Raw genomic sequence first — 26711 nt, forward strand, 5'->3', positions numbered from 1 at the left:
AAATATATAGTTTGCATTGTATTATTTTATTTTATTTATTGAGAAGTGTAAACTGATAATCAACCCACTATCAGTTCTTGTATAAATATTAAAATAATATGTATAACTATTGTGAATATACTTAATGTTCTACACAGATAATAGCTGAATCACCACTCGTAATAAGGTGATTGTTAGTGTGGAACGTGTTATACACTAATCTTTTGAAGCATTTTTGCTCAAGTGTGTAATATATTTCTATCTCTAACAAAATAAGATTGAATGGTAAATTTAAAAATACTCAAGGGATACCTTGAAACAAGGATGTAGGTAATTGGGTTGATCCTCGTTAAAAACTAAGTTTGTGTCTCTCTTCTATACATTCTTTATATTTATTACTATTTAGTTATTTATTTATATTTTATATTATGTATCATAAATGTTAATTTTTTTTAAAATAAACCCAATTCACCCTTCTTAAATTAGTCATCTGGACCACCATTACCAAGGTTAGGAAGCGAGACATTTTCAACTATTTACTTGGTGGATAAAATTGAGAAAAGAAAACTAAGTGGACCGTTTACTTGACGTGCAAGTTCTACAAATAACATGTTTTAGGCTGGTCCGCGTTCCCTCCTTCACCTTCCCCCGTAACCAATTAAAAAATAAATAAATAATTTTATATATAATCGCATAATCACTTTGTTAAAAAATAAAATTTATTATTAAAAAGTTAATTTTTTTATATAAATCTCTTATTTTATTCACTTTTTTTAAAATAATTACATAATAATTACATAATTCATAATTATAAATATCTTTTCTCTTAAAAAAAAAAGTATTTTTGATTTTGGTGCAACCTTATTTGATCACCCACGAATAATTTTTTTAATTCTCTTTACAACTTCATTTTAAGTGAAGAATGAGTACGTAAATATGATATCATTGATTTCATTATCCATGTTCCTTTATTAATATGCGCCATTTTGCATGTTTGAGACTTGTACATGTCACAACTGTCTTCTCAAAACTGACTCGACAAATTAAATCAAGTGTTATGTTATTCATCATATTTACACACCACACGTTACACATATTTTTATTTTTTTTATTTTTTGTTTTTTTTTTGTCTTAAATTACTTAAATTCTTCTATTATCATTTATACATCACATATTTAATAAGAAAAAAATAAATAAATAAATGTGATATATAGGAATAATGAGTAGAATTTTTCTTAAATTAATTTGTCTGCCATCCCTTTCATTTCTTCTTATAATACTATAAATGCATTAATGTGATATATTTTAAGTAATATTTTCTATCAACTATTTGAAATGTAGTACGCCACTTTGTACGACTATGAATGAAAAGAATTAATATGGAAAAGAAAATTTATCTTTTATTTCTAAGAACAAAGAAGAAGAAGTTCCCTAAAATATGCCAATTACCAAAGGCATTGTTTTTGTAAAGAAAACAAAAGACATTATACTTCGTAACTGACTGTAATTAAGCGCAGAACTTAATTCATGACAACATAGAAATGATGATTAAAAAAAAAAAGACAGGAAAACATAGAAAAGGAGCACTGTAAATCGTATGGCATATAGGTAATAACAGAGCACTTGAAACCAAAATCCAAATGACTGAAATGAGGAAGGCTAGGCAGAGCTTGAATCCTTGACGATGGTGACAGGGCAAATAGCATTTGTTACCACATAGTTGCTCACGCTTCCCACCAGAATCCTGTTTTCCAAAATCACAAATCACGCACAGAATATATCTACAATCAAGTGGCAGAGCCACGTCACTGAAATTTTAAAATATCTTAAAAAATATCTTTAAATATATGTATGAGTTGATATGAGATAAATTAAGATAAAAATTAAAAATTAAATAAAATATTATTATAATATTAATTTTAATATTATTATTATTTTTAAAATTAAATTATTTATTAAATTTTAGATTAAAATTTATATTCGCTTTTACGGGACTAAATAAAGATGATGAGAAAGAAAATTTACAGAAAAAAAAAAAAAAAAAAAAAAAAGAGCCAACAAGAAAAAAGAACCAAGTATTTCACATGTTTTTTTTCCCGTAAAATTTAGGATTTTATTATTTCTTTTTCTTTTTTTTACCTATTTATAAACATGATGAAGAATTTAAGACAAAAATAAATAAATAAATAAAACGGCAGTAAATGAGATTTTGTTAGATCACTAGCATTGCTTTCTCTATATGTATTTTCAAAATCACAATTTTTAAAGATTAATTTTGCATATAAAGAAAAACTCCTACATTAGATTATGTATTTTTGAACCAAATAATAATAAAAATTTTTTATTTTTTTATTTTTTATTAAAATTATTATTTTTATATATTTTTTATAATTAACACAATATGTTCAAAAATACAAATTCCATATATCTAAATATTACCAATTTTATATATTAAAATAACCAATTTTATCAATAAATATTAATATATACTAAAAAAACATTTTGTATTATCAACTTAATATAAATTTAATATATCAAAATCATCTTAATATAAATTTTATAAAATTGATTTTAATGGGTAAGAGAAAAAAAAATAGTAAAATAATGTTTGAAGAGTGAATTGTGTTTTTTTAAACTTGAATAAATACTATTTATAAATATATATAATTTTGAAAATGCATAATCTAATATAGACTAATTTAGAGAGATATTATGTAAATATAAGGATAAATATAAAGATGTATAGGCCATTGCCAATGCTATAGGGAAAAATAAGAAAAGTGACCTTCGAATGGAACCAAGCCCCCTGCTTCCCATTACCAAAGAATCCAGCTTCAGATCTTCAACAGATTCTACAAGCTTCTCCCTCGGATCTCCCCAGTACAGTTTCGTAACGATGTTTATCTAAAACACACATTAGTTTATACAGATTAAGATAAAATTGTTGGATTCCAACGCCGGGTGTAGAAGGTAAAGAAAAACAAACTCTAGAAAAAGAAAAACCTCTTTCTGTCTCCCTGCAGTGTCAAGCGTGTCAAGAACTTCCATATCAGTCCGAACATCATACTTCTTCATAATCTCGGGCTCTCTGAACTCACTCAAAGGAATAAGAGCTGCAAGAATAAAACCAACATCAAATTAGAACGTATCAAAGTTTGTATAGATCATGATCATGAATATTAAGATACTCACGAGAGCCAGATTTTGCCCAAAGCTGGTGACGAGACTCATCAATAGAGTTGGGGTTGATGTGGATGATGAAAAGGGTATCTCCTTTGTCAGCCAAATTATCTATTGCCCATTGCAGAGCGTGCTTGCTGCTCTTTGAGAAGTCCATGGCCACACCTACTTTCCTATCCTTCACCATTTTCTGTCGTCTTAAAGCTGCTGCTTCCTCCTCTTCTTCTTCGGCTACCTCTGGCTTTAGTAATGGTCTGTCAGATCAGGAAAATCAGAAACAATACGTTTGGGGGTGTGAATGTCAATTAAAAAGAAAAAAGCCAAGATTCCCCAGAAGACAAAACTTTGATAGCTTTTCAGTTTTGCTATTACGGGATGCGTTTCTGATGCTCAGAGGTTATATAAACAAAGGTATGAGAAGGTGGTAAAGGCAATCTATAACAAAGAAGGCATGCAAGACAAGTCGCGATATGCTGGATTGGCTAGAATAAAATTCTAATGGGTGCTTGAATGCTTACACGCTGCACTCTTGCTTTAAGGTTTACTCTAATCAGGACCATCCACGCTTGGCATGGGTCCACCGGCGGCGGCGCGTACGTACGGATCGTTTGAAAAGTTTATGTTGGGCTTTGGGATTTTTTTTTTTTTTTAGACGCAACTGGTTTCTCCGTGAAGCTTCAGATGATGGGATCAACCTCGATGAACGTGTCAAGAAGATAAAAAGGAAAATTCTTTGCATTGCCAAGACTTTTTGGTCCCCGCTATGTTCATCAGATAACGATATATGGAAATTAGAAATTCTGATATGACTTTTCACAACTTGCGTTTAGTGCCTTTTCTCCCAATGAAGTTGGAAAAATTCAGCAGAGAAATAAAGATGTGGACAATATTTGATTCAATATGATGAAAAAGAATTCCGATGTATCATATTCTTAATTCATTCCATATTAATATGCATAATCCATTTATTATTGATTTTATTATTTGGAAAAAATTAATATAATAGCTTAAGTGAATTTAGAACATTAGTAATGGCCTAACTTTCATATTATTTTAACGAATATCATATTATTTTAACAAATATGATCACTGAAAGAATATGACCGCTACAAAAAAAAATACAGTTAGAAAATTATATATGTTCGAATAATATAAATGTTAAAAAATTAATGTATATTTTTTTAATAACGAATAAATAGTCTCATTATCATTAGAATTAAAATAAATGAAAAGTCCAAACTCAATATGTTAATATAATAGCGGTAGATTTAGAGAGTTTATTATTTGATATTGTTAAAAGAATGGCTAGCAAAATTAGAAAAAGTGGATTTTTTTAATCAAATTCTAGGTAAATAATGACTAGGCCATTATTAAAACTCTTAAGGACTATAAATTTTGGCGAAGAAGAAAGAAGAGAAAGAGGTTGGAAGCAGGGGGTCAATACAAATTAAGACCGAAGGCTAAATTTAAGTTAATCATTCGTAATTATAATACAATAAAATATAATTTATTATATGAAATATTTTCAATAAAATGATATTTTATTTAAAATATTTAAATAAAGTCTTTTTGAATTTATATTTAATGCAACAACTTAAAATGAGGCCTCAGTAAAAATTTTCTACTTCAATTTAGCAAGATCTTAAAAGATTATTTAAAATATAAATAATTTATTGTATTAAATATTAAATTTAATATTATGGAGCCTTGTACACATTGAAAAATATAAAATTTATTTATAATTTTATTTAATGAAATGGTTTTAATTTAAAAAAAATTAAAAAAAATTCATTTTTAATTTTGAGACCCTTACATAGGGTGGGGGCATTAGGCAATAGCCTCAATGACCTTACGGTTGTGCTGGGCAAAGTTTGAAAAAAAAAAAAAAAAAAGGAGTAGGAAAGAGGAGGATTAATATAAGCACCAATTTTACCCAAATCTCTTTTAGTTTGTTTCATTCATTATATTTTCCTTCAGGTTCGCCATCTCTGCTATAATTATTTTTTGGTAAAGACTTGGTAAAACCAGATTAATCAACTTGCAGCTAATAAGCACAAGTCGTTCAAGCAGATGACCCAACACGCAACTTACTTCAAATGGAATTTGCATTTCTCCCTCCAAGAAAATCTCGATTTTGAAAGGGAAAACGGAGGCAGGAAATTGTCAATATAGGGATCTGCATTGAAAGGGAAAGTCAGGTTGATAGGGAGTGAAGCCTAAGATTTGAAAGTTAGACAAGACGTTAAGAAGATGGACCGTTTTTCAGACTCAGGCCTTTGTCAAACAGCCCATGCAGAACAATGAACTATCTATCCCTACATAACGTACAGTAGCATGCATAATTTGGGCTTTGCTCGACAAGTCTTATAAACCTCTGTTCATCTGATCTATGGCAAGCAACCCAGAAGGCAAGCACATAATTGCCAATAGCCCTTTTAAAGAAGAAAAACGATTTACATAATCTTAGAAGGTATAAGTTTTGGGTATTTTTTAAAAAAATAAAAAATATGAGAAATTTATGACCTGTATGAAAAAAAATTTAGTTTGTCACTATATGAAAAATTTATGAGCTGTACGAAATTTACATATCTTAAAATTGTATCTATCATTACTACTCGTTATATTTAAAATAATCGATTTTATTTTAGCTATATTTTTTGAGTCAAATCCATTTTCATTCTTCGGTGATAAAAAATTGTTAGAGCCATATTTTGGATTCCGTCGACAACAATTGCTCGGATGACCCTGAAGATATTTTATATTAGAGGATATTTATATTCGTGCACAGGATAAAATAATTATAGAACCGAACAGCATGCTTAAAAGTAGGGCTGAGCAGAAATCCGAAAATCTGACTCCGACCCCAACTCTGCTCCGGCTCCGACAAGTCGGAGCCGGAGTTGGAGTTTTTTTCCCGAGAAAAGTCGGAGTCGGAGTCCAGTCGAATCTGACTCCGACTCCGCTCCGATCCTACTCCGATCCTCCGACTCTGACTCCGCATCCGACTCCACTCCGCTAGTATACATATTTTGTAAAAAATATGTGTTTTTCTATATAGTAATCATATAAATATAAATATAGTAACATCATTAGTTAAATCCAATAATATACTAACAATTAGCACTAGTTATTAGTTATAAACTTATAGTAAATAAGTTAATAAATATTATTAATTTACTATATACTAATAGACTAATAGTATTAGACTATAAGTATATAGTAAATTACTAATATATATAATAGTATACTATTAGTTGTATATATTAAATTAATATCTTTAACTTATTATCTATTAGTAATTTAGTACTAGTGTAGTGTTATCACATATTATTAGTTACTAGTTATTACATCTAGACTATCTAGTTATAAGTTATTAGACTATAGTAAATAAGTTAATAAATATTACTATATATTAATAGACTAATAGTATTAGTATTAGTGTATTACTAATATATAATATATATATATATATATAATAGTATGCTATTAGTTAATATATATTAAATTAATATCTTCTAAGTTATTATCTATTAGTACTAGTGTAACTAGTGTTATTACATATAATTAGTTACTAGTTATTACATCTAGTTATTACATATTTGTTATAGACTATTCACTATAGTAAATAAGTTAATAAATATTACTAATTTACTATTATACCATATACTAACTTACTAATAGACTAATAGTATTAGACTATTAGTGTATAGTAAATTACTAATATAATTCAATAGTATACTATTGAGTTACATATATATTAAATATATATCTTTAAGTTATTATCTATTAGTACTAGTGTAACTAGTGTTATGGACATATTATTAGTTACTAGTTAGTAGTTATTACATCTAGACTATCTAGTTATTAGACTATAGTAAATAAGTTAATATATATTACTAATTTGCTATATATTAATAGACCAATAGTAACAAAGTTAGAGAGAAAGACTCCCTTCTCTCTAGGGAACAAGCATGGCGAATCTGCTAGAGGGAGGTGGGAGCCTCGGCTCCTCCCTCCCTCCCCTCTCTTTTACAATTTGTTTTTTTAGCTTTTCTTTTCCGGTGTCTGTTTCGTTTGTTTAGCTTGTTAATAAAAGCTGTTGGCCACTTCTTTGTGCGGATGGATGGCTACCACCAGGCTGGTTTCCTGAGTTTCTCAGCCATATTTCACGCATATGGTTATACACGATGGAGTTTTTACATGCATATGGGTGGGGAGTTTTTTACACGACGGAGATAGAGGAACTTGGATACGTATGGCTGTGGTTTTGGATGGTTGAAAAGCAAAGATCCTATCCGGTGTTCTTGACTATTTCGACTGGAAGAACGGTCTGCTGAGGGGATGCGTTAGAGGGTCTACTGTGAGAGCGAAGCAGGGTGGCTTGTTCTGGGAAGGCGAAGGTTTGCTTGTGGCGTTGGGGTGAGCTTCCGCGGGATTAAGGCCTCCGTTTTATCCATGGAAAATAGAGGATTTTTTGGATGCATGCCAATGTACATGAGGGGGTTAAGGTGTCCTTTCTGGGGCGGAGCTCAGCCGCTTTTCATGGTGGATTTCTTCAGGGATGGTGGTCGGAGAAGGGGGTCGGCGACAGTGTTTAGTAGTGTTTCAGTTTTTGTTTTTTCAGTTCTCCTTTTTTGTCAGTCTTGTTCCTTTTTGTGGGTTTGTGTTTTCGTCTATTTCCTTTCAGTTTGTAATAAGAGGTCCGGTGACTGAGCTCTTCCGTCTGGCCAGTTTTTGGGTTTTTGGTTGGTTTTGTCCGTGTTTAGGGTCTTCGGTGGCTGTATGCTTCCTGTAGCTGTTTGTTTTGGAGAAGTTTAGTCCGTTGAGGTGTACGTTTGCTCTGGCATGCTTGCTGCATGTTTGTTGGCTGTAGGTTTTGGCAGGATGTTGAGGGCTGCGGCCGTTATGGGTTGCAGTGATAGTGGGCGACAATGGTGGGAAGCTGCGTGGGCATTATAGTGCAGTTAGTGGATGTTGAGGGCAGTGTTAGTGGACGACAATGGTGAGAAGCTGCGTGGGCATTATAGTGCAGTATGTCCTTTCCAGTTGTGTTTGTTTTTTTGTTTTGTGTGGTAGGGTTTTTTATGAGAATAATTTGAAATAGGCTATTCCCTTTTCTCTTTTGGAGGAGGAGGGTAGTGAGTCCCTATTCTTTTTTGGAGGACGAGGGTGGAAAATTCTCCCATTCTTTGGAAGGTGGGAGTGGCATGAGTTGTTTTTCTCACAGACAAGCCGAGATGAACACTTCTATTTTTACAGAGTCTTGCATCTTAGGAGGGCTGTGTCTTTGGAGAGTTTTCTAAAGTTTTTTAGACAGTGTCCAGCACAAGAAAAGTTGTGTGTGGGGGAGCGTATAACTGATGAGTAGTTGGCTTGTAATCAGGGCTTGTTCCCAAACTTATTGGTCACAGCTGTAACTTTCTTCATTCATGAATTGAATTGAAGTCTATTTCAAAAAAAAAAATAGACCAATAGTATTAGTATTAGTGTATTACTAATATATAATATATTTAATAGTATACTATTAGTTACATATATATTAAATATATATCTTTAAATTTTTATCTATTAGTACTAATGTAACTAGTGTTATAGACATGTTATTAGTTACTAGTTATTACATCTAGACTATCTAGATTAGACTATAGTAAATAAGTTAATAAATATTACTAATTTACAATATATTAATAGACCAATAGTATTAGTATTAGTGCATTACTAATATATAATATATTTAATAGTATACTATTAGTTATATGCATATTAAATTAGTATCTTTAAGTTATTATCTATTAGTACTAGTGTAACTAGTGTTATTAGATATTATTAGTTACTAGTTATTACATCTAGACTATCTAGTTATTAGACTATAGTAAATAAGTTAATAAATATTACTAATTTACTATATATTAATAGACTAATAGTATTAGTATTAGTGTATTACTAATATATAATATATATATATAATAGGATATATTTTTACTAACTTAAATATATTTTTACTTACTTAAAGTAGATTGTTACTTAAATATATTTTTACTAACTTATTAATTTATTTTTACTAACTTATTAATTTGTATTTGTAACTTTTTTTTTTCCCAATTTTTTAGAAGTGAAAAGTTGAAAACCCTAATGGGTTAGGCTGAAACGGCGCCTCACTGCCTCACCTCCCCTCCCCTCCCCCTTCACTGAAAGTCTGAATCATTTTCTTCCTCGGTGCCTCACCTCTCATTTCAACCTTCACCGACAGAACCCTCACCTCTCATCTGAACCCGTGCCGTGTCGTCGCCCCTCCGACCTCCGTCACCCCTCTAAAAGCCCATTCTTTGCAAAACCGAGGTGTCTCTCTCTCTCTTTCTCTCTCTATAATTTGTATATCTTAACTATTTTTGCATTATTTTTGTTCATTTTCTTGATAGTTGTGGATATTAGGTTTGTTTGTATGCTGGAATCGCTGGATAGTTGTGGATTTTATGATTGTTGTGTGCTATTTATGAAAGGCCATGTGTTTTCTTCATGAGAGATGGATGGGGGTCATGGGTTTAAGTGTACAAATGGTAGGAATTTATTAAAGTATGGAATTTGTTGGAATTTGTTGTTAGGATCTACTATGAAATACACTAAATGTTGTTAGGATCAATCTCCTTCAGTAGCCCTTGATGATCTGAAATGCTATTACTTGTTTTTTCCCATTCCTCTAGTAAGCACTAAGCAGATTCGCAAAAGCTTTTAACCCAGTAAGCACTGAGTTCGCTCGAGCTCAGTGTCGAGCGAGGGTCGAGCGGCACACTCTGCTTGAGTTCGCTCGAGCTCAGTGTCGAGCGAGGGTCGAGCGGCACACTCTGCCTGAGTTCGCTCGAGCTCAGTGTCGAGTGATGCAACCACATTTATAGATTCATAGGACATTTTTTCTCATTACTACTATATATGTATATCATATAAGTTACTTGAGTAATCTTTATATTAGTTCATGAATTTATTTTGTTTATGTTTATCTTATTTGTTGTGTTCTACAGTTCTAGTTATTAAATAATGGATATGGAAGGCACAAACACTCATACATCCACAGGTGCATCTTGTCCTGGCATTCCAGCCCCAAAACAACCGATTGATATTCCCAGTCCAATAGTTGATGAGTCTAGCGGACCAATAGGCTCTTCGGTAGGTACTCCTAGTGCCTTTCATTATACCCCTCGCCCTCCACCTGGTAGTAGAAATATTAAGAATAAGTCTGAGGTATGGTCCCTGATGACTTGCAAAAATTTCATATTGCAGAAAAGCCTCCGCTCGAGCGAATTCAGGCATATTCAAACGCTCGACTACCACTCGACAGGGAGCTCGAGCGGGTTGCTGAAAAACAAAGATCGCTCAAGCGAAATCAGGCAGAGTCGAACGCTCGATGTGCGCTCGATAGGACGCTCGAGCGAAATCAGGCAGAGTCGAACGCTCGACGCGCACTCGACACCCCGCTCGAGCGAACATCGTATTTTGACAGATTTTAGGTTTTCCGCCGTGAGACCATATAAAAGCAATTTTTCACTCTAGAGCCGCGAGTTTTGACTGAAGAACACTTTTTGGGAGAGAAAAACACAGTTAGAGGGATTCAATTCATCTGTTTTTGGAGGCAGAATTCCAATTATTGCACGTACGTTGGAATCATACACGAGCACGGACGAGAGAAAAGCATTGAATCGTTCCCTTGAGCTTTTGACGACGAGTTGAGGCTGCAATGAGGATTTTTCAGTGTTTATTTTCTTCTTCCCATCTTCTCAGAACAATTATGGTGAATTCGTTTATGTTGAATTCCATTTCTAGCATGAGCTAAATTTTCTTCATTCTAGGAAAATGATGTAACCTATTTCCGAACTATGCTTGATTGTCTATGCTAATTTAATGCAATTCTCTCTTTGTTTATCTGATTTATCCTGAATTTATTGCTTCTAATTAACTGGCCATTGATTAGATGATAAGTAATCTTGTGATTTGCTATCGAAAGAGGGAATCATAGGGTAGATCTTGGATATTTCAGCATAGGTAAGTATAGAGATCGAAAGACTTGTATGAACCTATGTAGTAATTAAATCATTGGTCTTATTGCGTTCTTGATTATTGAATTTGCATATTCTTGTGTGAATTGATAACCAAGAGTCAATTCCAATTGACTATCGAAAGAGGCTTTTGGATGAATTAGAGATTTGCTAATAGACAAAAGAGATTTAAATTAAATTAGCTGGATGAGAAAAGCATAGTGAAGAAGTAGGTGAAATCGATTTCCTAGAAGTTTTCTTCCCATTAATTTGATCTTCGAACGTAAGTGTTATTTCCCTTGCACATTTTTCTTTGAGTTGATCTAGTTTAGATTGCAACTACAAAAATCTTAGTGATTCCTCTACATAAAATCAAGTTTAGTATAATTTTGGTATTTGGCAAACGTAAGGTACTAATCCCTAAGGACGATACTCCTCTTATTACTTTACTATAAAACTACGATACTGTGCACTTGCAGTTTTGCACCGGTCAGTCCCACTTCACAAGAGTGCCCGATTGTGATCCCCAAGAGCCTATAGCTACTTGTAATCATTATCATAGGCGATGGAAATGTCATCCCAAAAGGCAATGCACTTCGGCCATGAAAACACACATCCAACTTTACCCCAAAAACCGTAAGAGTAAATTGGATAAGAGTCAAACATTCTTGGTCCCGGAAGTAAGAAGTGAAGGAGGGGAAGGGGAGAAGACCTTAGGGATGGCCAAATATAATGAGAAAAAAATCCGAGCTGCCCTTACTAGGATGGTGATAGTGGATGAGCTACCATTTAGATGTGTTGAGGGAGAAGGGTTTCGGGAATTTGTTAAAGCCCTTGATCCAAGGTTTCCTATTCCTTCTCAATTTACCGTAATGCGTGACTACATGAGGGTATTCTTGAGAGAGAATGATAGTTTGAAGAAAATGTTTCTGACCACCAAACAAAGAGTATGTTTGACCACCGACACTTGGACTTATATCCAAAATATTAATTACATGTGTGTGATCACTCACTTCATTGATAATAATTGGAAGTTGCATAAGCGAATCATTTCATTTGTTCGGATTAGCGACCATAAAGGGGCAACGATTGGGAGGGAGTTGGAGGAGTGTATGCTTGATTGGGGCATTGAAAAAATCCTCACAATTACAGTGGATAATGCTACCTCTAACGACTCTGCTATTGATTGATTGAGAACAAGGGAAATAGGAAGTGCAGATTGTATAGCAAGTCACGAGTTTATTCACATGAGGTGTACGGCACACATCTTAAACCTTATTGTGAGTGAAGGTTTGAAAGATGTTGATGACTCAATTGTAAGGGTCCGAAATTTGATTAAGTATGTGAAGTCTTCTCCCCAAAGACTTGCCACTTTCAAGTCTTGTGTTGATAGATCAAAAGTTCAATGCTCTAGTTTTTTGACTCTTGACGTGCCTACTAGATGGAATTCGACTTTTCTTATGTTGGACGTGGCTGAGAAGTATCAAAAAGTTTTCCAACTTTTGCTTGATGAAGATCCCTACTCACGAGTTTATTTGTCTGAGGATGGACATGGGAGAAAGGGTCTAGGAGCTCCTGGGCCGGATGATTGGGAGACCATAAGAAACTTTTCGAAATTTCTTCAAATATTTTATGGTGTTACATTGTGCATTTCTGGTACACTATATGTCACATCAAATAATTATATCCAAGAGCTTATTGCCATTCATAAACACTTGAATAATTTTTGTGACAATAGTAATCGACGTTTGAGTTCAATGACTTTCAGAATGAAGACAAAGTATAATAAATATTGGGGTAATCTTGAAAAAATAAATCAGTTGTTGTTTATTGCTACTATTCTTGATCCGCGGTTCAAATTGGTTACTCAAGCATATTGGTTCAAGAAAACATTGAGTGAGGAGAAGGGTGAGGAATTTGTTGCACTCCTCAAGAGGGATATGGAATATTTGTATGAGGCATATGTAGAGTTTGGTGGTGGGTGCGTAACTGGTGCTAGCAAAACTCAAAGCGGTGAAGCTAGTGCATCAATGGGGAGTAATAGTACAGTTACAGACTATGATCCCTTGGATTTTTTGAGGGAGTTTCATAAAGAGCATACAACATCCTTGATGGATTGTAAGTCGGAGTTAGAGCGGTATTTGTTGGAGAACATTGAGATTCCTACGGGAAGTTTCAATATTTTAATTTGGTGGAAAGTCAACTCCACCAAGTATCCAGTTCTTGCTCTAATGGCAAGAGATATCTTGGCCATTCTTATCACCACCGTTGCATTTGAGTCAGCATTTAGCACAGGAAGCCGTGTCCTGAAACCGTTTAGGAGCTCTTTGGCTCCTAGAACTGTAGAAGCTCTCGTGTGCTCGCAAAAGTGGTTGAAATCTACTCCCATATGCTTGAGTCAAAATTATTCTGAAGCCATTGATGATGCAGAGAGCTATAACCTAGACTCAGGTAATGTATTTAGAGATTTTTTTAAGTTGTTATATGAGTTGATTTTAACATTTTGTAATACTAATTTCCTATAATTTAACATCTTAATGCAGAATTAGCCAATTCTATGACCAGCATACTTCGTGAAGAGGATTGACAATATTGTTTCTGGTATCTTATTTCAATTTTGCTTTCTTTATTTTTATAAATTTATATGGTATCTTATTTCTTTACTAATTTTGTTCTTTTTTTTTTTCAAGCACAAGTTGAAAAATGACATTTTTTGGACCTTTGATTATGTATTTTTAATTTTAGGTTGTAATTTTGGACCTTTGGTTATGTATTTTTAATTTTAGGTTTTAATTTTGGTTATATATTTTTAATTTTAGGTTGGAATTTTGGTTATGTAATTTTAATGTGTGTATTTAGTTTTAATTTAGTTTTTAATTTTGGTTGCACATTTGAATTTAGTTTTATTTTTTATAGTGATAGATTTTGAATTTAGTTTTATTTTCTAATGTGATGATTTTGGTTAAATAAATTAGAAATCTCAAATTATATTTTTTAAAAAAATTGATATAGAACCCCAAATCCGATTAGAGTTACAAATTGTAAAATTGAAATGTTAATTGAGTCAAAAAAAAAGTTTAAAAAAAAGCCCAATAAAAAGCCCAACTCCGACTCCACTCCGACTCCGACAAGTTGAAGTCGGAGTCAGAGCGGAGTGGGATGTAAGCGGAGTCAGAGTCGGAAGTCGGATTCGGCCTCCGACAAAGTCAGAGTCGGAGTTGGAGGAGACCAAATCCGACTCCGGTTGAATCGGTGCTCAGCCCTACTTAAAAGAGACATCATGAGTTTTAAGCATGCTGTTCGGTTCTGTAATTAATACCTACTGTATCCACAATTGAGACCAATGAAATTATCCACTATATATGAAAATGTAGATAATACAAATTAATTGATCTCGGTGGTCACCCACGCATTCTCTCTCTATAACAAGCTAAAAACGGGGAAGAGAGGGATAAATATAGTGGAGAGGAAGCCCCTCTACACTGTCATAGCTCTCTTTTGTTTGTCTTCATGGATTCTACTTAATTTACTAGAAATGTGTTTGCCTTATCCAATCACTATTTTACAAACTATAGCTTAAATTGTTATGTTAGTGTGGGATATGTGTCTTATATGGGATGTAATTACACTACAAGAAAATTATCTATTCGTGAACATATATATATATATATATATATATAATCCTACTAAAATGACTATTTTATGTCAACATAAGTATATTTTCGTCACAAATGATTATTCTTATCGCAAATAACTCGTTATAAATGTTCATTTTTTCTTATTGTAAATTAAGTAGGGACTATGTTTAGGCTATATCTCCCATATACATAAACCAATCATGCTCTAGTTATAAGAGTGCGAAGATGTATCATGCATCTAAGTAGGGCTGTTCATCCGGGTTCCAACCCGGGAACCCGGATATATCCAAACTGGAACCCGGATTTGAAATCCGGGCCGAAACCCAGACCAGGTTAGCCCGGGTCTTATCCGGGTCAGAACCCGGATGAACACGGGTTTTGCAAAACCCGGATTCCGGGTTCCGGATTGTACCCACTTTTGTTTTCCTAATGCTTTAAAAGCATAATTTCTTTTTAAATAAAAACCTATATTATATTAAAGATTTTTTAAGAAAAATCAGTGTTGAAAAGCATAATTCTCTTTATAAAAAAAGCTATATTTATTATAGAAATATTTTAAAAAATGTTGAAAATCATACTTTTTTTTTTAAAAAGCCTATATTTTGTGAAAATTTTTCTAAGAGGTAATGTTAAAAAGCATAACATTGTTTGGAATAATAAAATATATAAAAATGAAAAACAAAGCATACAATCCACTAGATATTAGATTACATTACAAAATATCAATAACAGTCTTCCATGTGATTTAATCACACTAAATAAAACTTCAAGTATATTCATTGTAGCCACCCAAATGGAAGACAACCGCTACATTGAATTCCTAGTATATTCTCTGCAGCCACCCAAACTGAAGAGTAAGAATGTATTTCAACAGATAAAAACACAAACCATGAAAAGGAACACTAAATTCTCCATTTACATAACTGGGTGAATAAAAAAAAGAGAGATAGATAAAACTAAGGATATGACAACTCCAACATAATAGGTTATCAAGCCAATCAATTGGACTGCTCTAGGGTGTGATTTTAGGTACTGCTCCAGTTGCTTTTTGTTGTTGATCTCCTCTCTAATAGGAGCAACAAACATGATCTCATTCTTCCTAGGTGTACCTCCTTTCTTGGGTAAGAACTGATGGGGAAACAGAAAGCAGAGGCACACATCAAGTGATACACAACAAGATTTATGAGCTAATAACAAAATCAACTGAACTTGTCCTTGAAGACTTCCCATCATAAATTCAGTACTGTTATGATAGAATGCACAAGGCCGACTCAGTTTTTATTGAAGCATAAAATAAAATAATATATAGGCAAATATCAATTTAAGAGCGAGAAAAGGGGGGGAAAAACAAAAGGTATATTAAATGTGTGTTCTCACTTCTCATCTATCCTCTTTTAGTAGTCACACAGCTATCCTACACATTTCTATTGTGCTCTTTCAGTCATTAGATGAAACTTCCTACAGATCCCATGAGGTGGTGATCATTAATTTTCTAGCAGGATATAAATTCAGTACTCTCAAAATTACAAAAAGATTATGAGTGAAGTCCTCAAAATTCAAGCAGAAGAAAGACCAGAACCTGTATAACCATATATGACAGAGCATTCAAGGCATGCACAGATTAAAGCCTATTTTGACTTTGTGGAAAAACATATGTACTCAAGCTTTGATTTTAAAGTAGGAGATCACAAACCATAAGAGCAAGGATGGGTCTGTTTCTGACTTCAGATAATGTTTACTTGAAGAAGTTAACACTGGTTGACTAAGCAGAAGTGGTAAAGCTGAATTTATGACCAGAATTTGATTAAATCAAATGCTACCGAGCAACATACTACAATTTCTTCTCAATGGTTACTTACCGATCATGGCTAGTTCAGGATCGGTTTTTAGTTGGCATAAATTAAACTAAAAAGAGTCTAAAACCCAGTCCACCAATAAGGGTCCTTGCAGCTGGATCCTATATGCAATGAAGATATGAGAATTAGGGAATAAGGGCAAGTTAATTTGTTACCCTCCTTCCTAATCCTATAGTCCCTTGAAATTTCAATTATATAAATTGAATGTATGTGCATTTAAAATTAAAAAAAAAAATAAACATCTCCATTCAAAATATCAGTATATACTTTATACCCATGTTTAACAAAATAACAAAAAACATACCCAAATCAACAAAGTAATAAAAGAAAAAAAAATCCTAAAAAATTGTTCATCACTGTAATCAACATCAACGACTCTAGATTTTTCTTCACGTTTCCTAAGATCTATCAAACTCATGACAGCATATACTTTATACCACCAAACATATAACAGCATCACGTTGCCTCACTTCAACAATCAAGCGGGTAAAGTAAGTATATTGTAGGCACGAAAGTTAATAGAAGCCCAGATACAATATGTTATGAAATATATTTCGATATCAACCACCTTCTCTTCAAAGAGTTTGATAGTGGACTTTTTTTTCTTTTTCTTTTTCTTTTTTAAATCACGAGCCATTGGGTTTCATTGATGGTTTAATTTGTGTTGCACTAAATGATCCCCTTATTAAGTTACCCTTTTAGTTTGGGATGCATGGTAGTGTTTTATATTGATCTCAGAGCTTAGCCAAATGTTAATGAAAGTCATAATTTAACTAATGTGACTCAAATTTAGTATATATTCGATTAGTCAAACTAAAGTCATCCACAATATTAACTACAATAAATCTATCCCACAAGTCATATACGACTTAAACTGTAACAAAGTCGTATTTATATTTTATTATTTCCAACAAACCCTGTCCCACATGTTCTCTTCTCCTTCCCACAGCTCGATTAATGGAAAATTGCATTAATGCAATGCCTAGTAGTAGAACAATATGTTACTCAACTAGAAATGCTAATTTTATAGATTGTGAAAATAAAAATAAAAATAATTGTTGGGGAGAGTTGAAAATTATGAAAATGAAAATAGAAATGTATTTAAACAAATAAAAAATTGTATTAAAAATAGATTAAAAAATAATAATAATTTATTATTATAAATAATGAGATGGCTAAAAATCCAACGTAGAGTTTAAGTTTTGAGTAATTAGTCAAAAACAAAAAAGTCTCATTATCTATACACACCACACGCCGAATTTATTTTTATTTTTTCATATTTTTTATAGTTTTTGTTTGTTATATTCATCTTTAATTACATGAATTATTCTACTTATCATCCATAAATTACATATTTGATCAGAGAAAAATAAATAAATAAATGTGATGTATATGAATAATGAATATGATTTTTCTTAAACTAATTTGTCGGCCATCCCTTTCATTTCTTCTGATAATATTGTAAATGCAATAATGTGATATGTTTTAAGTAATTTTTTCTATCAACTATTTGAAATGTACTACGCCACTTTGTACGACTATGAATGAAAAGAATTAATATGGAAAAGAAAATTTATCTTTTATTTCTAAGAACAAAGAAGAAGAAGTTCCCTAAAATATGCCAATTACCAAAGGCATTGTTTTTGTAAAGAAAACAAAAGACATTATACTTCGTAACTGACTGTAATTAAGCGCAGAACTTAATTCATGACAACATAGAAATGATGATTAAAAAAAAAAAAGACAGGAAAACATAGAAAAGGAGCACTGTAAATCGTATGGCATATAGGTAATAACAGAGCACTTGAAACCAAAATCCAAATGACTGAAATGAGGAAGGCTAGGCAGAGCTTGAATCCTTGACGATGGTGACAGGGCAAGTAGCATTTGTTACCACATAGTTGCTCACGCTTCCCACCAGAATCCTGTTTTCCAAAATCACAAATCACGCACAGAATATATCTACAATTAAGTGGGCGGCGCCACGCCACTGAAATTTTTTTTTTTAACCTATTTATAGACATGATGAAGAATTTAAGGAAAAAAAAAAAAAAAAAACGGCAGTAAATGAGATTTTTGTTAAGAGGAAAAATCAGAAAAGTGACCTTCGTATGGTACTAAGCCCCCTGCTTCCCATTACCAAAGAATCCAGCTTCAGATCTTCAACAGATTCTACAAGCTTCTCCCTCGGATCTCCCCAGTACACTTTCGTAACGATGTTTATCTAAAACGCATATTAGTTTATACAGATTAAGATAAAATTGTTGGATTCCAACGCCGGGTGTAGAAGAAAAAGAAAAACAATCTCCAGAAAAAGAAAAAACCTCTTTCTGTCTCCCTGCAGTGTCAAGCGTGTCAAGAACTTCCATATCAGTCCGAACATCATACTTCTTCATAATCTCGGGCTCTCTGAACTCACTCAAAGGAATAAGAGCTGCAAGAAAAGAACCAATATCAAACTAGAACGGATCAAAGTTTGTATAGATCATGATCTTGAATATTAAGATACTCACGAGAGCCAGATTTTGCCCAAAGCTGTTGACGAGACTTATCGATAGAGTTGGGGTTGATGTGGATGATGAAAAGGGTATCTCCTTTGTCGGCCAAATTATCTATTGCCCATTGCAGAGCCTGCTTGCTGCTCTTTGAGAAGTCCATGGCCACACCTATTTTCCTATCCTTCACCATTTTCTGTCGTCTCAAAGCTGTTGCTTCCTCCTCTTCTTCTTCGGCTACCTCTGGCTTTAGTAATGGTCTGTCAGATCAGGAAAATCAGGAGCAATAGGTTTGGCGTGTGAACGTCAATTAAAAAAAAAAAAAAAAGCTAAGATTCCCCAGAAGATAAAACTTTGATGGCTTTTCAGTTTGCTATTACGGGATGCGTTTCTGATGCTTTTAGAGGTTATATAAACAAAGACATGAGAAGGTGGTAAGGGCAATCTATAACAAAGAAGGCATGCAAGACAAGTCGCGATATGCTAGCTGGCTAGAATAAAATGGGTGCTTGAATGCTTACACCCTGCACTGTTGCTTTAAGGTTTACTTTAATCAGGACCATCCACGTCTTGCATGGGTCCACCGGCGGCGGCGACTACGTACGGACCGTTTGAAAAGTATATGTTGGGCTTTGGATTTTTTTTTGTTTTATAGACGCAAATGGATTCTGCGTGGAACTTCAGGTCATGGGATCAGCCCCGATGAACGTGTCAGGAAGATAAAAGGGAAAATTCTTTGCATTGCCAAGACTTTTTTTCCCCGCTTTGTGAATCAGATAACGATATATAGAAATTATAAATTCAGATACGACTTCTCATAACTTCCATTTACTCCTAATGAAGTTGGAAAAATTCAGCGGAGGAATAAAGATGTGGACAATATTTGATTCTGTTTGAAGTTGAGTTTAGATGATGAAAAATAATTCCTATGTATTATATTCTTAATACATTCCATATTAATACGCATAATCTATTTACTATTGATTTTATAATATTGAAAAAAATTAATATAATAATTAAAATTCATTCTCTAAAGAAATATCCGCAAGGTTTTGGCCGTTTCTAAAGTAAGATCACTTGCAGTGAATTAACCATATGTATACTTTTTTAACAACGAATAAATATTTCAATTACTATTAAAATTAAAATAAATAAAAATTTTAAAATTAATATATTAATAACATAATAATAAATTTAGAGAGTTTATTGTTTGATATTGTTAAAAACTGGCTAGCAAAATTAAAAAAAGTAAATTTTTTAATCAAATTCTAGATAAAAAATGACAAGAGCATTACTTAAGCTCTAAGAACTATAAATTTTGACAAATAAGAAAAAAGAGAAAGAGGTTGGAAGGAAAAAAAAAAAAGATCAATATAAGCACCAATTTTACCCAAATCTCTTTTAGTTTGTTTCATTCATCATATTTTCCTTTCAGGTTCACCATCTCTGCTATAATTATTTGGTAAAGACTTGGTAAAACCAGATTAATCAACTTGCAGCTGATAAGCACAAGTCGTTCAAGCAGAAGACCCAACACGCAATTTACTTCAAATGGAATTTGCATTTCTCTTTCCAAGAAAATCTCGATTTTGAAAGGGCAAAAGGAGGCAGGAAATTGTCAATATGGTGACCTGCATTGCAGGGAAAAGTCAGGTGATAGGGAGTGAAGCCGAAGATTTGAAAGTTAGACAAGACGTTAAGAAGATGGACCGTTTTTCATACTCAGGCCTTTGTCAAGCAGCCCATGAAGAACAATGAACTGTCTATCCCTACATAACGTACAGTAGCATGCATAATTTGGGCTTTGCTCGGCTAGTCATATAAACCTCTGTTCATCTGATCTATGGCAAGCAACCCAGAAGGCAAGCACATAATTGCCAATAGCCCTTTTAAAGAAGTAAAATGATTTATATAATCTTTAGAAAGTATAAGTGTTGGGTATTTAAAAATTAAAAAAAAATATATGAGAAACTTATGACTCATATGAAAAAAATTAATTTTTTACGATAGATATCAATTTTTTGAAAAAAAAATATACGAAATTTACATACCTTAATACTGTATTTATCATTACTACTCGTTATATTTGAAATAATCGATTTTATTTTAACTAAAGAAACATAAGTTTTATTTAAAAAGAATATTTTTTGAGTCAAATCCTTTTCCATTCTTAGGTGATAAAAAAATTGTTAGAGCCATATTTAGGATTCCGTCCACAACAATTGGTCGGATGACCCTGCAGATATTTTATATTAGAGGAGATTTATATTCGTGCACTGGAGAAAATAATTATAGAACCAAACAGCATGCTTAATTAAAAGAGACATCATGAGTTTTAAGCATGCTGTTCGGTTCTATAATTAATACCTACTGTATCCACAATTAAGGCCAATGAAACAATCCACTATATATGAAAATGTAGATAATACAAATTAATTGATCTCGGTGGTCACCCACGCATTCTCTCTCTATAACAAGCTAAAAAGGGAGAGAGGGATAAATAGAGTGGAGAGGAAGCCCCTCTACACTGTCATAGCTCTCTTTTGTTTGTCTTCATGGATTTTACTTAATTTACTGGAAATGTGTTTGCCTTATCCAATCACTTTTTTGCAAACTATAGCTTAAATTGTCCTGTTAGTGTGGGATATGTGTCTTATATGGGATGTAATTACACTATAAGAAAATTGTCTATTCAGTTATATATATATATATATATAATCCTACTAAAATGATTATTTTATGTCAACATAAATATATTTTTGTTTAAAATAATCATTCTTATCACAAATAACTCATTATAAATGTTCATTTTTTCTTATCGTAAATTAAGTAGGGACTATGTTTAGGCTATATCCCCCACATACATAAACCAATCATGCTCTAGTTATAAGAGTGCGAAGATGTATCATGCATCTAAGGAATGTTGGTATATATTTTGATATCAATCCCCTTCTCTTCAAAGAGTTTGATAGCGGACTTCTTTTTTCTTTTTCTTTTTGTTTTTTAAATCACGAGCCATTGGGTTTCATTGATGGTTTAATTTGTGTTGCATTAAATGATCCCCTTATTAAGTTACCCTTTTAGTTTGGGATGCATGGTATTGTTTTATGTTGATCTTAGAGCTTAGCCAAATGCTAATGAAAGTCATAATTTAGCTAATGTGACTCAAATTTAGTATATATTCGATTAGTCAAACTAAAGTCATCCACAATATTAACTACAGTAAATCTATCCCACAAGTCATATATGACTTTAACTGTAATAAAGTCATATTTATATTTTATTATTTCCAACAAACCCTGTTCCGCATGTTCTCTTCTCCTTCCCGCAGCTCGATTAATGGAAAATTGCATTAATGCAATGCCTAGTGCTACATAGCAACTATAAATGTATTTATAAATTGTTGAATTGTGAAAATGATAGTAATAGTAGCACAATATGTTACTCAACTAGAAATGCTAATTTTATAGATCGTGAAAATAAAAATAAAAATAAAAATAAAAATAATTGTTGGGGAGAGTTGGAAAGTATGAAAATGAAAATAAAAAGGTATTTAAACAAATAAAAAATTGTATTAAAAATAGATTAAAAAATAATAATAATTTATTCTCATAGATAATGAGATGACTAATAATCCAACGTAGAGTTTAAGTTTTGAGTAATTAGTCAAAAAAAAAAAAAAGTCTCATATTAGCTAAATTTTAACTTTTATATAACTAATCGAATGTTAGTGCTCTCGTGTCATTAAATGAGTGTATCATGTGTTCGTTCATATAAAATGCCCTTTGCATTTTCACATCGCCACATCAAATATATCTCTATAACATTCCCATCATCTTTTAAAATTTTATATACATCCAACTCTTAAGAACCGATATTCTTTTCTCTTAATGGCTAATTTGGATTCAGATATGAAATGATTTTAAATAAAAAATAAAAAATAAATAAAAAATTATTAAAATATTATTTTTTAATATTATTATTATTTAAAAATTTGAAAATATAAAATTATTTATTATATTTTATTTAAAAATTTTAAAAAAATTATAATAATAAAATCAAATAAAACACTTTATAAACCTAAACAGACCTTAATCATTTGGGTGAGACCATGAGATATTTTCAATGAGATTGCGTTTTTAAACCTACAAAAGTTGGGCCTTATCTGGCCCATTCATCCAACAGGTATCATGTCATGGTACGAAGTATTTTGCATAATATATAAACATAAGACCTAAAAGAAATTAATGATCCACACCTAAAAAACGTGGTACCATCTTCCGGTCTACTGCCCGAATTTTTTGTTGGGCTTGCCAAGCAGCTAGTGCTCATGTGATCAAACTCCAACGAATTATTAATTTGTTGTCATTTCAGCAGACGTCAATGTCCGAAGCTGCACTCCACATTACAACTTTGTCAGCATCGTTTTGTATAACACAACACTAAAATTAAGCCAGCGTTGGTAATGGCTTAACCTAAGGGTAGTGTTAGGCTGCCGCCAGCATTGATAGCTGCGCGTATAGTTTAGTACATTTTAGTTTTTTTATTTTTTTATTTTTTAAATATTTTTAAAAAATAAAAAATATATATTAATATATTAAAAATAATTTATTTAATTATTAAATTAAAAAAAATTAAAATGACATTTGAGCGGTATATTTAGAGGGAAGTTGTTATATCCACGTAAGTTTTTTTTTTTTCTTTCAATATTTTTTTAAAATTATTTAGATATTTTTTAAAAATAAAAAAAATCACATATTTATTTTAATATACTTACGTAATCATCCTATTTAGAATGGCAAAGTAGGGTTCTCTTAAGACTGCAGTACATACGTCCAGATTTTTCGAGACACATATTCCAGATCGATCAAATCTCTATGTTGACCACCCTTTCGTAGCTTGTTGAAAGACGGTGTAACTACTTTTTTGTTTTTTTTAATGATTGTACCATCTTGCTTTGTTGTCGACCTAAGAAACAATGTTGTCGTAATTATAACGGGAGGTGGCCCGTGGCCTACCATTTTATCATCGATATTAGTAAGTAAACAAAAATAATAACTCGACATCTATAGAATTTTGAGATGGCAATTTAGCTTTCAACAGAGATGGGTTTTTTTTTTCCTTCTTCTTTCTATTTTATTTAATTGATTTTTAAGTAATATATATTAATATTTAGGTTCAGTGATCAGTATGGGTTCAAGTTAAGAGTAGAGACAAAATGGCAGCACAAGTGGAAAGGTTGTGTTTAATTGGTTGGGGTTAGTCAAAGTGAAAGCTGCTACCAGAGGGGGACATATTGTCAAACAATTCAAAAATTAAGAATCTCCTTAACCCTTTAATTCATGGACAGCCAGACACACACAAACATACCATCAAAAGCCAAAAACCGCAATATTAAGATACACAAATCCCATATTTCACCGCGCTAATTAAGGAGACACCTTCCTCGATATTCTCGCCCACACTCCCATGAGCCTCCCCTTGCCCTTTAATTACAATTCTTTTCCCACGTCCATATAGTCAATGCAATGGCTAAGTCTGAGACTACAATTCTTTTTAGATGGTAAGGTATGAATAAATAATAATAAATGTATAAATATTTTTTAAAAATAATAAATATTTTTTAAAAAAATTATTTGATATTTATGAACTCACTCCTACAAATATCGTTTATCTTTATATATTGTTAATATCTGGAGCCTAATCAACCAGCTAGCCATAGTGTAGCAAAAAGAGTAATTAATGAGCTAGTGCCGGTCCCTTTCAAGTAGATGATAATTATTCAAGAGCGGATGATCCCGTGATCACCATGTGCGTCTTTCCCAGGTGCAATAACAATGATACTCCACGTTCTTAACCTATGATAGAATACGTGGAATCTGTAGAGAATAAGACAGGATATCGATTGGATCGGAAGTTCAAATAAACATAATCCAACATTAATATATTTGGAAGCTGAGAAAAAATACATATTCATGGACCTTTTATTTCAACTGGATTATCATCATGTTCTTGTACATTCTCGTTAATAAAACGGACTTTTTACCTTATTTTAATATATAATATGCTTTGATTAATAGCTTTTGGCCTCCCAAATTGATTAGCTTGATCAATATATTCTGATCATTTTTCCTCTTCGTTGCATTCGATCGGAACCCAATTTTCAAAAGTCCTTTAGAAGAACCGTACAATTGATAAAATAATATAGATTGCACGCCTCATGATCCCCTCCATGTCGCCTGCATGCGTTTGATCCAAATTAAGTGATAAACTAATACTGTTGATATATTAGAGATTCCTTATAGAGGTGGTGATCAGAAAGAATTAAGAATACTATTTATGAGGTAGTGATCTCATGAGCCAATACCATGTAACAAGTTTAAAAATAATTAAAAATCTGCTGAATTAATGAATTTAAGAACAAAAGAGAAGTGAAAGCTTAGTGGTTGTCGACCTCCTCCTTTTGGGGGTATATGCTCACCCTACCATGGTTGTCTACGAGCCATCCGAGTGGGGTGGTTGATCCGAGCCAATACCCTGAATATATAGTCAGTGTAGTACCCCAAGTGGCCATAAGAACCATCTTCACATATATTTTTATAGAGTAATGCTATATTCACAAAAAAATCACACAAAAATAATTTTATAAATTGATATAGTTTTATTTTATCCGTTAGATCTGGTTTATAATATAAGTAATTTTATAATCTGATCAATCACATTAAGTCATATCAGTTTGTAGGATTATTTTTATATAATCTATTTGTGACTAAGGTATTTCCCATTTTTATATGAGCTTGCGACATCAATTTGTATCTCATAGTAAATATGGATGGTATGTCTTCTAGCATTATTCTAACTAGATTTATATCTTAAATTGTATATAATATAGTATTTGATATATATTTATGTCTCGGATGTTAGTAGCATCAATCGTTTGCATGTGAGAAGGTGCGGGACCTATATACGAATGACTTTGTAGGGTAAGCATTTGGACTAATGAAAAGTGGAGCATAAAATGATAGATTTCGGGGTGGGATTCAACCAAATCACAGACAATTATCTCTTCTTTCCACAGGGGAAAGAAAAAGGAAAGGATTCTAGGGAGAAGAAGAGAAAAAAGTGCTGGCAAACACAGGCAATGGTTGCCCACCTTACGCAAAAAGCTTTAAATAAAAAGCAGGAAAGAGAAATAAAGCAGACAGCGAGAGAAGAAGAAGATGGGAACTGCATAAATAATGGTAGCAAAGCATTAAAGCTTAAAAAAAAACACACAAATAATTAGACACTACACACTGCCCATCTGGACAACACTGAAGGGCACCGACTTTAATTACCACCACTCACGGCTTCAATTATATATATAAAAAGAAACTATTTTGCCTGCCGAAATTAGCCTTCTGTCACGTCCATAAGATCTTACAAATAGTGAAAAGATTTTTCTTTTTCTTCTTCTTAAATAATTGGATAGGCCACGCTCCAGCGAAAGCGTGTTGGAGATGGACCCTCGCCAGAGATCGGCGATGTTTCGTCGTA

The 26711-nt window shown here is 32.4% G+C and overlaps 2 protein-coding genes across 2 annotated transcripts; both read right to left on the bottom strand.

Moving 5' to 3' along the window:
- Positions 1-1359: 1359 nt before the first annotated feature.
- On the bottom strand, positions 1360-3837 carry LOC122276140 (universal stress protein PHOS32-like). Its single transcript, XM_043085641.1, has 5 exons — positions 3678-3837; positions 3172-3413; positions 2983-3092; positions 2765-2883; positions 1360-1723 (listed from the first exon to the last, which is right to left on the bottom strand). The coding sequence occupies exons 2-5, from the start codon at positions 3344-3346 to the stop codon at positions 1639-1641; spliced, it is 489 nt and encodes a 162-aa protein (XP_042941575.1). The 5' UTR covers positions 3347-3413; positions 3678-3837; the 3' UTR covers positions 1360-1638.
- A 14403-nt stretch (positions 3838-18240) lies between these two features.
- LOC122276139 (universal stress protein PHOS32-like) lies at positions 18241-19647 on the bottom strand. The gene is made up of 4 exons (XM_043085639.1): positions 19194-19647; positions 19005-19114; positions 18786-18904; positions 18241-18605 (listed from the first exon to the last, which is right to left on the bottom strand). Exons 1-4 carry the CDS (start codon positions 19366-19368, stop codon positions 18521-18523), a joined length of 489 nt encoding a protein of 162 aa, XP_042941573.1. The 5' UTR covers positions 19369-19647; the 3' UTR covers positions 18241-18520.
- Positions 19648-26711: the final 7064 nt, after the last annotated feature.

The sequence above is a fragment of the Carya illinoinensis genome, chromosome 9 (assembly GCF_018687715.1).
Source record: "Carya illinoinensis cultivar Pawnee chromosome 9, C.illinoinensisPawnee_v1, whole genome shotgun sequence".
Taxonomy (NCBI): Eukaryota; Viridiplantae; Streptophyta; class Magnoliopsida; order Fagales; family Juglandaceae; genus Carya; species Carya illinoinensis.

What these genes read in the sequence shown, in the direction of transcription:
- LOC122276140 (XM_043085641.1), bottom strand. Translation starts at nt 3,346, where the DNA reads ATGGTGAAGGATAGGAAAGTAGGTGTGGCCATGGACTTCTCAAAGAGC. An exon ending in CTGCAGGGAGACAGAAAGAG is followed by an intron (nt 2,884 to 2,982) that starts GTTTTTCTTTTT and finishes TGTGTGTTTTAG; the next exon opens with ATAAACATCGTTACGAAACT. An exon ending in GGGCTTGGTTCCATTCGAAG is followed by an intron (nt 1,724 to 2,764) that starts GTCACTTTTCTT and finishes TTTGGAAAACAG; the next exon opens with GATTCTGGTGGGAAGCGTGA.
- LOC122276139 (XM_043085639.1), bottom strand. Translation starts at nt 19,368, where the DNA reads ATGGTGAAGGATAGGAAAATAGGTGTGGCCATGGACTTCTCAAAGAGC. An exon ending in TTGGGCAAAATCTGGCTCTC is followed by an intron (nt 19,115 to 19,193) that starts GTGAGTATCTTA and finishes CTTTTCTTGCAG; the next exon opens with CTCTTATTCCTTTGAGTGAG. An exon ending in GGGCTTAGTACCATACGAAG is followed by an intron (nt 18,606 to 18,785) that starts GTCACTTTTCTG and finishes TTTGGAAAACAG; the next exon opens with GATTCTGGTGGGAAGCGTGA.